The 16,996-nt window shown below is 38.2% G+C and overlaps 1 protein-coding gene across 3 annotated transcripts; it reads right to left on the bottom strand.

The window, feature by feature from the left end:
• Positions 1–2,431: 2,431 nt before the first annotated feature.
• LOC137138166 (ladderlectin-like) lies at positions 2,432–5,962 on the bottom strand. 3 transcript variants are annotated; one of them, XM_067525170.1, is made up of 7 exons: positions 5,886–5,961; positions 5,707–5,796; positions 5,560–5,595; positions 4,919–5,028; positions 4,670–4,804; positions 4,484–4,595; positions 2,432–2,646 (listed from the first exon to the last, which is right to left on the bottom strand). In XM_067525170.1, the coding sequence occupies exons 2-7, from the start codon at positions 5,765–5,767 to the stop codon at positions 2,564–2,566; spliced, it is 537 nt and encodes a 178-aa protein (XP_067381271.1). In that variant the 5' UTR covers positions 5,768–5,796; positions 5,886–5,961; the 3' UTR covers positions 2,432–2,563. The 3 variants fall into 3 exon arrangements, with proteins under 3 accessions (XP_067381271.1, XP_067381272.1, XP_067381273.1); XM_067525171.1 differs by having other exon boundaries at positions 5,707–5,792; positions 5,886–5,904; XM_067525172.1 differs by lacking the exon at positions 5,560–5,595 and having other exon boundaries at positions 5,886–5,962.
• Between the last annotated feature and the right edge of the window lie 11,034 nt (positions 5,963–16,996).

The following is a 16,996-nucleotide window of genomic DNA, read 5'->3' as shown; positions in this document are numbered from 1 at the left end:
TCCTCCTACTACTTATATAACATGTTGACATGTTGATACGGAGTTACTGATGGGACAAGCTGATAATTTGTCTATAAATATTAACACAAAGTTACATCGTTTTAAACATGTTGAATAAATATTTACTGCCTGTATTTTTTAACCAGCTACAATCTGTTGGGATTGTAGCTTTGGGAAATCACTAAAATAAACCCCTGTGAATTTCCCTAAAACTCATTGACAGTCGGTTTCCCTCTAGTTCTGTCAGATAAAACTTCACTTGACAGGTAATAATCAGTCTGTGTTTAATTTTTTGTGGCTAATAACCAGGAAATAGCTCCACAGTTTCACTCAGCTGTTAAGTGTGAAGGTGAAACCCCCTTCTGTTTCCTGAGCAGTACTGGCTTGGACATAACTGTGAGTTTTGCAGTAACTATCTGGGATCGTACCCAGTAAAATGGACCAGTCCTGTGTCAGCTCTTATGAATAATCCATTTGTCTGTTACCAGAAAACCAATGTTTAACTATCTTGTCGGTAAATAGCATCATTATGGTCAAATCATTAGCTGGTTTCAGCCTGTCTGTTATTCATTTCTTACAGCGTTTCAACATCTACTGAATATCATTGGGATTGGGAAGGAGATGACACGGACATGTTGCCAATCTTTTGGACACTGTATAGAAAAAACTAAGTTACAAATGTGCATATTATGTCCATGTTGTTAAGAGGATTAATCACATTGACCTTTCTTCTAGTTCAGTGTGAGGTGAGGTCGAACGTTGGTTGTCCTAAAGGGCTTCTCTGTTTCCACTGAACATTGGACAGGTTGCTGTGAGGAGGAACTGAGAAATCTCTCCTGTTTTACATATGAAAGTCACAGATGCTGAAATTAGTTTGCACATTTCCCCAGTGTCTGTGACAGTTTCATCTTTGAACTTATTATTAAACCTTTAAAGAAGCCTGGGGCAAAGTGTAGAAATGACTCTTTAGTTCAAGGTAAGTGTTAATCACACTTATTTCCACAACATAACTGAAACTTGTGATCAGATAATACTGCAGATGTGGACTAAAAGTGTCTAGTTTCTAGGTAATTATATTGGAAAGTGTCCAAGAACCAGCTGCTCACCTGAACACTCAACACATACATACCAAGTACCAATTTTTATTAGAACCTCTTCTGGTACTACAATATATTTCAACCTTGTCTCCAACAAATGACATTTTCTTTAATCCTATTCTAGAATGACCCAGTGTGCACAGATAACATGGCTCTTTACTCTTAAAAAACACTGCACCAACAGTGGACTGTGAACAACTTTAAGGTAAAACAACACATTTAATAAACCATTAGCTACGTTGCTGTGATCACAGTCTTCCTGTAAAGTTAATCATCACACCAGTCTCAGGTCTCATGCATGGTGGAGCAGATATTCTAAAATCAAGCTTTTTCTTTTTCATAAGCTATTCACACCAAAGTCCTGCAAACACGCAATAGAAATAAATAAATCAGTTTACATTCTTACCCTGATCTAATGCTCATCACTTTAGTAAAGTTCAGAAAAACTTGAAGATGCAAAATAAACAGGATCATAATCTGGATTACTACAGCAAAGGGTGTCATTGATTTGGTAATAAGCATAAAAATACATTTACAATACAAATTGAACAAGATTTTTGATTTTAAACTTAGAAATTATACATTTTAGTTTTCTATTCTATGTGCATATGCTGTACACTAGCTTTATAAATTTAGTTTTATGCGAAAATATATTTGATATACACAAAGAAAAGAAAAATAAAACCTTCACTCTTGCATTTTTAACAAACTTACTATGTTGGTGTTTTATTCTGCAACATACGAGCTGATGAAGTCGATCACAGCATCATCATGTGGACACATGCCTGCACTGCAAACTTTATACTGGACATGAAGCCTCAGATAGATAGCAGATAACTGCTTAAAATGTTACTTTTTACTGAATATACCCCATGTACACACAGATAAACACACAATTAAATGATTTAAACATTATTGAAAATAAAACTTGTGTAACGGGCAGCACGTTGCTGATACATGTCTCCACAAAAAGAAAAAAGAAAAACTGTGGTAATATATAATGAACATAAATATTATTTCTTTTGCCATTTTGATACATGTTTAAAGTTTGGAGCAACAGAATTAAAGGTAATGTTTAAAAATCACACATTTTTTCATTATATTTTGTTTTGTGATACAGAAGATTCGGGAAACCTTAGAAAAGATATGAGACACACAGAGACCAGCTTGTTTTAATGCTTGAGAATTTTTATTTAAGACAAGAAAGAACAGTTCACTCTGCAGAATAAAGGTGCGTTAAAAAACCTTCTTCCAAACATTCACTTTGCTTATTAAAGGCACAAACCCAAAGAGATAATTCAGCTCCTCTTTCTGTGACTTAAGTAGCATCACAGCGATAGAAAAGATGTGAAAGTGAAATGAGATTATCAAGTTATAAATGAGATCAGTAATACAAAGACAGATGAGATAACTGCCAACATGTCCATAGATGTCTGTGGTCAATTTTGACGGGTAAAGACATTGCCTCAGCCTCTGTGCCAGATATGTCTTTTCTTTGCGCAGACAGATGGACGACGAGCGTAACATTCAAGATCATCCCAGCACCAAGCTGTTAAAATACCAAAAACATGGTGGACGGTCAGGACTACACAAACCAAACAGAAGGAATGTCTGATTGAGATTAGATTAATTCCATATTTTTAAACACTTTGCTCTTCAGACCAGTGGTTCCCTAACTTATTTTTATAACAGGGCCCCTTCAAAAAAAATCTGAGGCACACCAGGCCATAAACATTATGCCAAATGAAGGAAGCAGTATCATGTTTAGTGATGTTTAGTGATTAGCACAGTGCTTGAACGCAGCATGAAGGATGGTCGAAATTGTGTGATAGTTTGATCAACCCATATCGACCTGTGAGAGTCATTCCACAGTTAGAGAAGTAAACATCTTTTTTCTTATCACTACAGTTGTTTTCTCCAAGAGTCGAGCTTCTTTTTTAAAATGACGACATTTTGTAGAAAACTACAATTAGATTCAATGCGATGTGGAACATTAATCTGGCAATAGTGAGCAATAAACCTAAATATAGAATAAATCCAGGTAAAGTGGGACGTCTTTGTTGATGTATGTCTTATGTCTGTTTAGTCGATAATTGAATGTATATATTCATGTAGGGCGACGTCTTCTGTACTAAGTGGTGGAGGAAGTATCAGTTAATATTTATGAGCCACTTAATTTGTCTTTGAATATTAGAACTCGTAAAAGTGCAGCTGGTTTTATTGAGTTTATGGGGAAATAAAAATCACAACTGCTGTAACTGATTCATGTGAGAGGAAAGACAAAACCAAGGTTGATCTGCGAAAATTTGCTTTCATTCACTTGGAGTTTTGGACTACTGGATAATTTGACCTCTTCTAGCCTCAAACAGTTAAATTAAACCACGTGAGACGTTTAGAAGGTAAGACCTGTCTTTGAAGGAACTGCTTACAGTTGGCCAGGTGTGCAGTTGCATATCACATTTTTAAAGGCTGTACAATATTTAAACATTTTACAATTTGACTTTGAAAAGTAAATTGTATTTTTGACACATTTCTTCAGAATACAGTACAGCAGTAACATCTCATTCTGATACACAGTAAAATTGAAGCAACTACAAGTAGCTTATTCCAAATCTTTACTTTAGCATAGTATTTGAGAAAATGTGCTTTCTGTTGATGTCAGTCAGATACACCAGCCTTTATATTTCACTGAATTACAAACTATTGTTTTAGAAAAACTGATCAGAAAATAACTTGTTCTTGTTTAAAATTGTCTTTGTATTACATATTTTAACAGTTATTTGGACAGTTCTTATCCTTCATTTGGCAATGCTTCTAAAATCGGTGGGCTAAATAATATACCCCTGCCCTTGAAATAATGTCATGTAATTTACACGACTTGGTTAGAAATAAAAAAATTATTCATTATTAAAATTCTGAACCCCAGGATTCCCTCAAAATGTGTAAACTTTTTATATGTGGCCTAATCTCAAAGTCAGTGATACTGTGTGTCATTTCTTAAAAGTCAAAGATCAAGGTTTCAAATGCACCCTGATTGGTTTTTCTCCTTCGTGTAGCTAACTTAAAGCAATTTCCGTAATAGAGAGGGTTAGAGATGGTTATTACCACATAATCTGAATCCCTAGTTAAACTTGAACACCGGTCTTCCTGGCTGCATGTCAAAGTGTCCCCGGGCAAGACACTGAATCTGGTGTCTGCTACTTACTTGAAAGTGGCTTTGGAAAAAGCAACTGCTAAATGACTAGTCGTAAATTGTAAATTGTAGACCTGCTGTTGCTGTGTTTATATTTTTAACAAAATGTTTGATATTGTTTTGAAATATTTTATGTAAAGCAAATATTTTATGTAAAGCATATTTGTAATGTGTACAATGTAATTTGATTTACCTCTGTGGTTCATTTGCAAACAGTGCTGCCGGCCATGATAGTTATTAGGTTCTCGAGGACACCAGTACGAATAGCGGAAAACACTGCCATCACTCCAGAGCCAAGTACGTTCCTACATGAAAAATCAAATAGATTAATACATTTGAAAACCTTTTTAATAAAAAAACTGTGTGTATAATAAAATACCTGTTGTGCATCAGATCCTCCAATCCATGTTTCTCTTTTGGCATGAGTGGCAACAAATATTAGCTTCTGAATCCGTTTGTATTCGTACCTGCTGTGCACTGATGCAAGGTTTGCACCAATGGACTGACAGTATTTCTGCAGTGGCAAAAGCAAAAAGAATGAAGCCACCAAAAGCAGAACAGTAGCAAAGTTAAACGATAACGCAGATTTACTGTGAAAGTTACAAAACAGAATGAGCTTTGTAATTACCTCTGCTTGAGTCCAAGTCATGGGTTTGGGAACGTAGTAGAAAAGGCGACCATTAATGCGAGACCAACCACGAAAGTATAACAGGTATCGCTTGTCCAGGTTGGTGAGTTCTGAGCACAATTAAAGAAAAGTTGATGAGTATTATATACAGTAAGTTTACACAGCAACAAATTACTCAAACTGTTCAATACAAGTGATCAAGAGCATCCAATAATATTTGTTCCCTTCACATTTTGATCCTTTGCACCTGTGTTTAGGAGTTTCAGTTAAGGCTTATAGTAACTTGATATATGTACAGTATATGTCTAATATAGAAATAATTTTTTTAATAAACAGGTTAGCAGAATCAACTAATTTAAAAAATGACATAATGTTTACTTAGAAAATAGATCAATACAGTACTGTTTTGCAATAACAGGGTAAGTATGATGAGAATTTGGGAAATGAGGTAATACAAGAGTAATGACAATATTACAGGGTTACTATTGAACCACTGACCCTGTGGTCCGTGGACGACTGCTTTAACAACTGAGCTACAGCCGCAGTTTTATCATGAAAATTACAAAAGTAATGCAAATGTATTATATAAGCAGTGGATAACACATGGGTGAATAGTTTCTAACAATAAAACACACACTGACCTGTTTGATCATTTTGGGCCTTTTGTTCTTCAACACCTGGACAGTATGAAACAGCAGTTATTGATGTGGTTGATGTCTTATTACTACACACATAGAAACAGAGACAATTACGCTGTGTCTCTTTATTCAGTTCTCAGAAATACTGACCTGCTGCTCCAACCAGAACCACCACAGCACAACCAAGGACACACACAGCCAGAATCTTCATGGCAGAGGTGAGATGATGCAGATTTCTACCTTTAGTCAAGAGAACAAACGTGTTAGTAAGACGTCTTACACAGTGACTGTCAGTCACACATATGATGGTTAATGAATATGTATCAAACCTGCTGTAAAACGACCTCTTCTTCCTTCTCAGTATCAGCTCGTAGCTTCAGTCCTCAGCTGTGGAGACAACAAATAAGACAAAGACCAGCTCTTATATGCAGCTTCATATCTCACCATCTCTGACAAAATGAGGAACCACACACAGCACATATAATTGTTATAATAATAATATTATTATTAAAAATAGTGTTTGGAAACTCAAAGAAGAATGAGATTCAACAAACAGCCACTTTATTATTGATTGAATAAATCTGAGGGTTTCCTAAAACTTAGTCCAATTAGGTCTTTCCAGTGACACACAAGATTTGATGCCTGCAGATGCCCGTAGTGTTAAGGCCCTATAGCCTGTAGTTAATATACATTTAAATAACTGATATTATGATTCCATAAACCATACACCATCCTCTGTCTTGCATGTAGTTTTATATTTTTATTTTTCCTGTTAATGACACACTGCTGTTTCCAAAATCTTAAAAATTTCAAATACACTATGTTAATGTACAATCTTGCTTGTCAAGACAGACTTGAGAAACACTGAAGCAGCTTCCACAAGCTGAAATGTTTTATTAAAGCTGCACATTTCCAAAAGAAGCTGCTTTAATCCTACGTGTTGGAAGACTATCAACTGCATCAGGAGAACTGCTGCATATTTGTTATGCAAACATCACGATAAACCTCAGAATTGCACAAGAAACTAAAAGACATAAAATTCTCTCCTTTAAAATGTTGAAGTGTCTGTATCTTGCTGCTGCAGGACCGGACATGTACTGAGCATTCACATCAAAGTATTTTAGAAGAAATATTAAAAGAAATATATATATATATATATATATATATATATATATATATATGCATATATCCATCCTAATAAAAACAGTTTGGTTGAAATCTCTGCAATTTATAAAAACAAACAAAAAAAAATAATCACATGTATATAAGTATTCATGGCCTTTGCCATGATACTTGTGGTCTGGCGCATCTGGTTTCCACTGATCATCCTTGAGACGTTTCTACCAGACAGAAAAAGGCACATGACAGCCCACCTGAAGGACTCTAAGACCATGAGAAACAAAATTCACTGGTTTGATGAAACAAATATTAAACTCTTTTGCCTGAATGCCAAATGTCATGTCTGGAGGAAACCAGGCACCGCTCACCACCTGTCCAGCACCATCCCTACAGTGAAGCATGGTGGTTGCAGCATCTTGCTGTACTACAAAGAAGAATGGGAGAAACAGTGAGGAAACACAAATGTGACTGAAAACTGTTCCTTGTAACCCAGGTTTGTTCAACAATAAAAAAGCTCTTGATGACTCCATTTGGGGCGGCACAGTGGTGGAGTCTCCACAGAGCAGGGGTGAAGTTATCACAAAAACATGGTGGTTATTTCTTTAATTTTATTCATACTCTTATTTTGTGTTCACTATTATTACTGTTTTAAGTACTGTAGGTTCTGCGAGGTTTGGCCTCCCTTGATCACACTTTTTTTCCAGCACATCCCTCAGTATTTGGAAGTCAACACCTCAACCTTGTTCTTCAAATAATTCTTGCATTATCCTGCTCAAAGGGGCCACAGCCATCTGTTTCCATGAAGGGATGTACTGGGCCAGGAACAACGTTTAGGGACAGTCCATGGTTTGCGTCAATTCAGCATCCACATGAATGTCAGGACCCCAGCAGAACACTGCCCAAAACGTTACACTGCGTCCACCTTGTTGCTTTATTCCCATAGTGCATGCTGGGCCACCTTTTCCCAAGGTAAGTGACACACACACGTGGCCATCCACATGATGTAAAAAAAAATTCCTTCATTCGACCAGGCCACCTTCTTCAGTTGCTCCATGGTCCAGTTCTGATGTTAATCTCCCTATTGTACGTGTTTTTGCAGTGGGAAACATTGCAACATTTTTTTTGAGCTACAACTTTTCTACTGTATCGGACTACGTGTGCCAAGTCACATCTCAAAAGGGAATTTGAGGAAAGAGAAGTATGCTACAATTTCCACTGTGTCACTGCCAGCACAAAGTTTTGCACAATGTTAAATCAGTCCTGAAGGAGACACACACATATGTACACAGACACAGAGTGTGGACTGTTTGAAAAAATAGTTACTTTTCTGTTCAGAAAAGTTTTTTAAAGTGATCATGAATCTTTTTTTAATGTTATTTTATGTTTTACTCTTGCTTTTAATCTGCTTGTGTAATACTTTGAGGTTTGTCGACAATGATACAGTGCATAATAATGACCTACTGTGCCTACTGGCAGGTGGAGTAAGGCCTTTTAAGCCATATGTATTGACTGTTATAGATAATAGTATAATAAAAATCCTTTTAAATTTATAAATACATTTCAAACCTTGATTAGATTTTACCAACGTGTGTTAAGGTTAAAAATTATTGCCTGGAACTGCTTTGTTAATAGGGAATGTCTCATCATCTCTGTTTAAACATGGAGCTGAGGACATGCACAACATATATATAGACATAAACATAATAATAATACATTGACAGCTTCCGGCCATTAACTCAAACATAATAATAATATTAACAATAATATAACATTTTTGCAGTGTGGCAGGGTGCATTATCCTGCTAAAAGAGGCCATGGCCATCAGGGAAGACTATTTCTATGAAGGGGTTTACTTCAGCAAACATTGGCTGCATCGCTGAGCATGGCTGCCCATGAACCTGTCAATGGTTCATTGGTTTCCCTTTGTTTGACCACTTTTAATAGGTCCTGACCACTGCAGACCGAGATCATCCCACAAGCGCTGCAGTTTTGGAGTCTGACCCAGTTGACTAACCCTCATAGTTTGGCCCTTTTCCACTTACGGTTAGTGTTGTCTGCTTTCATGTTCACAATGTAAATGGCCATTAAATAGTCTGATAACATCCAAAGTTGGTGATTTAATGGTGAGTTATGTGTCTGGCATGATTGTAATGTTTATTCTCTAATAGTTGTTTGACTTGTGGGTTAAAGCTTATTGTTGTTGACCAAAAGCTTTGATATGTCATTGTCTCACCACATTTTTTACATAAATGAACAAGTCACGCCTCAAAAGAGAAGTTAAGGAAAGAAACAATTTCCACTGTGTCACTGCCAGCTCAAGGTTTTGCACAATGTTAAATCAGTCCTGAAGGAGACACACACATATGTACACAGACACAAAGTGTGGACTGTCTGAAAAAAACAGTTACAGACTTTTCTGTTCAGAAAAGCATTTCAAAGTGATCATGAATCTTTTTTAAATGTTATTTTATGTTTTATTCTTGCTTTTAATCCGCTTGTGTAACACTTTGAGGTTTGTCAACAATGATACAGTGCATAATAATGACCTGCTGTGCCTACTGGCAGGTGGAGTAAGGCCGTTTAAGCCATATGTATTGACTGTTATAGAAAATAGTATAATGAAAATCCTAGTTAAATTAATAAATACATTTCAAACCTTAATTAGATTTTACCAAAATGTGTTAAGGTTTAAAATGATTGCCTGGAACTGCTTCCTTAATAGCTAATGTCTCATCATCTCTGTTTAAACGAGGAGCTGAGGACATGCACAACATAATAATAATGCATCATCAGCTTCGGTTAGTATTGTCTGCTTTCATGTTCACAATGTAAATGGCCATTAAATAGTGTGATAACATCCAAAGTTGGTGATTTAATGGTGAGTTATGTGTCTGGCATGATTGTAAGGTTTATTCTCTAATAGTTGTTTGACTTGTAGATTAAGGCTTATTGTTGTTGACCAAAAGCTTTGATATGTCATTGTCTCGCCACATGGTGAAACAATGACAGGAACAAGTCAAGTGTCAAAAGAGAAGTTGAGGAAAGAGAAGTATGCAATAATTTTCACTGTGTCACTGCCAGCACAAGGTTTTGCACAAGTTCTGGAATATTCTTTGCCTAAAATTGCCAGTGGATTGGGAAACCCATCAAATGTACCTCTGTGGTAAAGGACACAGTAATGAAAAGTACTCACAGTTGCACATATGCTTTACAAAACAAATACACTGGGAACAGAAACAATGTCTGTTTCCAACCAATGGTCAGCATCCTTTAGTCAATGTTGTTACTTTGTTATAACATAACAAGCTCTTCTTTAACTTTAACCTCACAGTTTTTGGAACTAAGTTTGGGCAAGACACAGAACCCCAAGTGGCTCCCGGTGGTCAGGCGAGCACCTTGCATGGCAGCCACTGTCATCGGTGTGTGAATGGGTGAATGGGAAGCAACATTGTGCTATATAAGCAACTATTTACCATTTACCAAATGCTTTGATATGTCATTGTGTCAGCACATGTCTTACATAAATGAACAAGTCACACCTCAACAGAGAAGTTGAGAAAAGAGAAGGTTGCTATAATTTTCACAGTGTCACTGCAGCTCAAGGTTTCTCACAATGTTAATCTTTGTCTATATTTACCAGTGGATTGGAAAACCTCTCAAACGTACCAAAGTGATTTTATAATATTGTAGGTGCCAACGTCTGTGATTTCCCCTGACTTCCTGTTGGTGAGTAGGAGTCTGTGTCATTATTTTGTATTTTAATAACATTTCTGTAGCTAGGGTCCATTTTCTTCCTCTTCAGGTGACCCCTTACCTACTCTCAACATTTTGTTAGATATTATTTTTCAGTTTTTCCTCTACCTGTTTTGTCTCATCAGAAAATATTTAATATGTCCAGAAGCTTCTCTTTTAGCATCAGCTCGACCTGCAGGAAAAGAAGCGCAGAGAAAGTTTGTAGTGAAATTGTTTTTACTAGAACTTAATTCCACGTAAATAGCAATAGACAACATATGAGAACACCCCCCATCCTGCACATTGTCATCTTGACGAGCTACACCAAGGCTCAGGTAGGGGGCCTCAGCGTTCACTCAACTTTGTTCTTCTTCCTGCTTTTAACCAATGATGTTTATAGTTGTTGCTGTGACAACCAGCTCTACTGCTGCTGACTTCATCTCTTTATCCAAAACCAGGTCACCTGTGGTTTCTTTCCAACCACACAAATATAAACACTTCCCCAACATGCCAGCAACATGCACGTTTATGAAAACGTGAAACAGGTTACGTTTAAGTCAATTAGCAAAACTGGGCTTGTATCAACATAAATGATCATAAATACAGTATTTGATAGGATCATTAGTTTTTTATTTACCTTCGTCCATATCTCTGGTAGAGGTCTCTGATGGAGTTAAAGAGGTCCTCAGCAGCAGAGTCACCAGGTGTGGATGAGATTTGTCCTGAGATGCTGAAGGCTGTGGACATTGTTGGGCTGTCTTGGTTGACATGCCTGTTCAGTATCGCATGGAGGACGGGTGATGGCCCCCAATATTAAAACAGTTGATCAGAGAGTGTGCTCCAACTCAGCCCCTGGGTGCTGGAAAAAGAGGATTTAGCTGATTATGGAAACTTGAATTTATGATGTGCAAAGGGTTTGGTAAAATAAAAACTTACCACAGTGAAGGGTGTCATTATTTTTGTTATAATAATACATTTGCACACACATATTTTTTTGTCGTTATGGATTATAATATTTTGCCATTTCAAAATACATTTCCAATGCAATAAAATGGGCAGAAGGGGGGTTGATTATCAAATTACACAGTTATTACACTGTAGTTTATCATTTGTGTCTGCATCTAGCTTCATAAATTTGGTTTTACACAAAATATCAATTTGACAATAGAAGCCTCATTCTTTGCTTCCTTGCATTTGTAACAAACTACCTCAGTTAAAAACTGTTTTATGTTAGTTACTACAGTGTCTGTTGTTCTATGTTGCTGTTTTATTCTGCAACATACGAGTTGATGAAGAAGATCACAGCATCATCATGTGGACACATGCCTGCACTGCAAACTGTGTTCTGGACATGAAGCCTCACTTACCAGATAACTGCTTAAAATCTTTTATCATTTTACATTAGATTAAATTTAGATAATCTAATAAATTGTAATCGAATTATATCAAATCTAATTAAATATGATCTAAATTTAATTAGAATTAAATTTAATTAGAATTAAATTTAGACATTTTCTAAATGTAAATTTTTTTTTAAATAAGATTGACATGTTTGCAGGCACCTGTTGCTGACACGTGAACCTCATCGTTTTGAGGATGTCTCCACAGTAACTGTGTCCGACAGTTAAATCTCATCTTTTTTCATTATATTTTGTTTTGTGTGTTATTACATAACAGTGATATAGAAGATTCAGGAAACATAAAGTTATGAGACAGCTTGTTTCAATGCTTAAGAATTTTTATTAAGGAAAAGAACAGTTTACTCTGCAGAATAAAATTGTGAAAGTGAAATAAGACTTATAAATGAGATGGGTAATACAAAGACAGATGAGATAAATGCCATCATGTCCGTAGATGTCCGATTATGAAGGGTAAAGTCTTCTCTACGCAGACAGATGGATGTGGGACGTAACATTCAGCATCATCCCAGCACTTCTGTGCTGTAAAAACACCAAAAACACGAGGGTCGGTCACGACTACACAAACCAAATCAAAAGATTGTCTGATTGAGATTAGATTCATTTCATATTTTTAAACACTTTATTCTTCACCGACCAGAAGACACCAAGCAAAACTCTTCAGCGCAATGATCCCATGATGGTGGAACGAGCTACCAAACTCTGCACGCTCAGCAAACTCACTCCCAATATTCAATATAAAACTGCTGAAAACAGAACTCTTCCGCATCTTTCTATGCACTTAAATCTATTAAAAAACACATTTCACTTGCATCTCGTGAAATGTGAACAGTTTTCTGATAGGACTTTGCTTTGATGTTTTCTCCTTGACTTAGATTCTTGCTGCCTTGTACCTCACTTGTAAGTCACTTTGGATAAAAGCGTCTGCTAAGTGACTAAATGTAAATATCTAAAAACCAATGGTTCCCAAACTTTTAAAATGAGTCCCCCCAATAAGTGTACATACATATATGTAAAACCATATCAATGTGCATTACACCTTTGAAACTATATGTGGTCTGACACCACTAAGAGACAGTATCTAATCTTCTGCTGTACGGTGTTGGGATCCTTTATTGGCACAGTTACTAATGTACTGGCCAGATGAGACAAATCCTGCTGTTCCACCATATCTGTGGGCTTAACAACAGAATCACTGCCCCTTTAAATTAAGACCAACAGTAATTTGGTCTGCCTCATGAAAAAAATCTTCTACAATGATGTTGTGATTTTACTGAAGATTTAATAGTTTTATTGCTTCTCTGTACAGACCTCTTCTTCTTTTCCTTTCGGCTGTTCCCTTTCAGGGGTCTCCACAGCGAATCATGTGCCTCCATCTAACCCTGTCCTCTGCATCCTCTTCACTCACATCAACTAACTTCATGTCCTCTCTCACTACATCCATAAATCTCCTCTTTGGTCTTCCTCTAGACCTCCTGCCTGGCAGCTCCAACCTCAGCATCCTATTCACAATTTCTTCTCTGAACATGTCCGAACCACCTCAATCTGGCCTCTCTGACTTTATCTCCAAAACATCTAACATGAGCTGTCCCTCTGATGTCCTCATTCCTGATCCTGTCCATCCTCGTCACTCCCAAAGAGAACCTCAACATCTCAAGCTCTGCTACCTCCAGCTCTGCCTCCTGTCTTTTCTTCAGTGCCACTGTCTCTAAGCTGAACAACATCTCTGGTCTCACCACCGTCTTGAACATCTTTCCTTTCATTCTTGCTGATACTCTTTTATCACACAACACACCTGACACTTTTCTCCACCCGTTCCAACCTGCCTGCACTCGTCTCTTCACCTCTTTTCCACACTCTCCATTGCTCTGAACCGTTGACCCTAAGAACTTAAAGTCCTGCACTTTCTTCACCATCATAGTCCATGGAGATTCTTGTCTAACCTCATCTGTCAGTCTGTCCATCACCAGAGCAAACAAGAAGGGGCTCAGAGCTGATCCTTGATGCAGACCCAACTCCACCTTGAACTCCTCTGTCACACCTACAGCAAACCTCACCACTGTCTTACAGCTCTCATACATGTCCTGCACCACTCTAACATACTTCTCTGCCGCTCCAGACGTCCTCATACAATACCACAGCTCCTCTCTCTGCACCCTGTCATACACTTTCACTAAATCTACGAAGACACAATGCAACTCCCTCTGACCTTCTGTGTACTTCTCCATCAGCATCCTCAAAGCAAATACTGCATCTGTTGTTCTCTTTCTAGGCATGAAACCATATTGCTGCTCACAAATGTTCACTTCTGCCCTTAGCCGAGCTTCCACTACTCTTTCCCACAACTTCATTGTTTGGCTCATCAGCTTTATTCCTCTGTAGTTGCCACAGCTCTGCACATCTCCCTTGTTCTTAAAAATGGGCACCAGTACACTTCTCCTCCAGTCCTCAGCATCCTCTCTCTCCAAGATCTTGTTAAACAAACTAGTCAGAAACTCTACTGCCACATCTCCCAGACACTTCCATACCTCCACAGGTTGGTCATCAGGACCAACTGCCTTTCCACTCTTCATCCTCTTCAACGTCCTCCTCACTTCACTCTTACTAATCTTTGCTACTTCCTGCTCCACACCAGTCACCTCTTCTACTCTTCGTTCCCTTTCATTTTCCTCATTCATCAACTCTTCAAAGTTCTCCTTCCATCTTCCCATCACACTCCTGGCACCTGTCAATACATTTCCATCCTTATCTTTAATCACACTAACCTGCTGCACATCCTTCCCATCTCTATCTCTTTGTCTGGCCAATCTGTACAAATCCACCTCTCCCTCTTTAGTGTCCAACCTAGCATACAAGTCCTCATATGCTCTTTGTTTGGCCTTTGCCACCTCTACCTTCACCTTACGATGTATCTCCCTGTACTCCTGTCTACTCTCTTTAGTCCTCTCAGTGTCCCACTTCTTCTTAGCTAACCTCTTTCTCTGTATACACTCCTGAACTTCCTCGTTCCACCACCAAGTCTCCTTGTTCACTTTCCTCTTTCCAGATGACACACCGAGTCCCCTCCTACCTGTCTCCCTGATCAAATTAGCTGTAGTAGTCCAGTCATCTGGAAGCACCTCCAAACCACCCAGAGTCTGACTCAGCTCCTCCCTGAAAACTACACAACATTCTTCCTTTTTCAACTTCCACCACTTCGTCCTCTGCTCTGCCTTAGTCCTCTTCATCTTACTCACCACCAGCATCATTTTACACACCACCATCCTGTGTTGTCTGGCTACACTCTCCCCTACCAATGCTTTACAGTCACTGATCTCTTTCAGATTACAGCGTCTACACAAGATGTCGTCCACCTGAGTGCTTCTACCTCCGCTCTTGTACATCACCCTATGTTCCTGCCTCTTCTGAAAGAAAGTGTTCACTACAGCCATTTCCATCCTCTTTGCAAAGTCTACCACCATCTGTCCTTCTGCGTTTCTGTCCTGAAGACCAAACCTGCCCATCACATTCTCATCACATCTGTTACCTTCACCTACATGTCCATTGAAATCTGCACCAATCACCATTGTCTCATTTCTGGGGATGTTCTGCATCAGTTCATCTAATTCACTCCAGAATTTCTCCTTCTCTTCTAACTCACATCCTACCTGTGGGTCATAACCACTCACAACATTGAGCATCACCCCTTCAACTTCCAGCTTCAGACTCATCAACCTGTCTGATACTCTTTTCAGCTCTAGAACATTCCTCACCAACTCCTCTTTCAGGATAACTCGTACTCCATTTCTCTTCCTATCTGACCCATGGTAGAACAACTTGAACCCTGCTCCTAAGCTTCTAGCCTTGCTACCTTTCCACCTGGTCTCCTGGACACACAGTATGTCCACCTTCCCTCTCTGCATCATGTCGATCAACTCTCTAGCCTTCCCTGTCATAGTACCAACATTCAAAGTCCCTACTGTCAGTCCTACATTCTTAGCTTTCCTCTTCTCTCTCTGCCTACAAACACACCTTCCTCCTCTTCTTCTTCGTCTTCGACCAACAGTAGTCCAATTTCCACCGGTACCCTGTAGGTCAACAGCACCGGTGGCGGTCGTTGTTAACCCGGGCCCTGACCGATCTGGTATGGAAGTCATTGTCACGATTCGCATGTTTGATTTGGCATGTGTTTTACGTCGGATGCCCTTCCTGCCACAACCCTCTGCATTTATCCAGACTTGGGACTGGCACAAGAAGACACTGGCTTGTGCCCCCTTGCATTGCTTCTCTGTACAGACCTGCTGTCACTATATTTACATTTTCAACAAAACTTTAGATATTGTTTAAAAATGTTTTTCCTGGAATGCTAATTCATTATAGGGATTTTCAATTTTAACTAATAAAATGCAATAACATGTCAGTCATTACTACAAGCAAGGAACTAATTGCATCACTGAAGCCAATTAAATAAGCAGTAGTTTTAGTAAACATTAAAAAACAGGTCTTGCAGACAATCAAGTTGCCAATAACAAGAGATAATACCCATTAAATAGTGTGAAAACATCCAAATTGGGGGATTTAATGGTGAGTTAGGTGCCTGGCATGATTGTAATGTCTCTAATGGTTGTTTGACCATTTGACCAAAAGGCCTTGACATGTCATTGTCTCACCACATTTTTTACATAAAGGAACAAGTCTAGTGTCAAAAGAGAAGTTGAGAAAAGAGAAGTATGCTATAATTTTCACTGTATCACTGCCAGCACAAGGGTTTGCATGGATTGGAAAACCTATTAAATGTACCACTGTGGTTTTATACTATTATAGCAGGAAGATGAATGCATTTTAATGTATTGAAAAAAGGGGACAGACACATGTGACAAAGCACAGATGCTTTACAAATGAACAAACCGGGAACAAAAAGTATTTCTGTTTCAAATCAGCAACCTTTAATCAATGCTGTGACTTTATTTTAACCTAATCCACAACCTTTTCTTTAACCCTAAGCTCACAGTTTTTGTACCTAAATGTACCAACGTCGTAGCCCTGCAGGTAGTATTGTGACTATGAAACTGCCAAAGAGGCCAGAAGAACAGACATCGATGGTTATCACAATACGAATATAGTGCCTAAAAAGTATTAAGTCATCATTCTGATTGTTTTCACCTGTTCCCCGGTTCATTTATACCCAACTC

Source organism: Channa argus, chromosome 12 (genome assembly GCF_033026475.1).
Source record: "Channa argus isolate prfri chromosome 12, Channa argus male v1.0, whole genome shotgun sequence".
In the NCBI taxonomy this organism is placed as follows: Eukaryota; Metazoa; Chordata; class Actinopteri; order Anabantiformes; family Channidae; genus Channa; species Channa argus.
The sequence above is the reverse complement of the archived record's forward strand: the minus strand, read 5'-3'. Positions and strand labels throughout refer to the sequence as shown.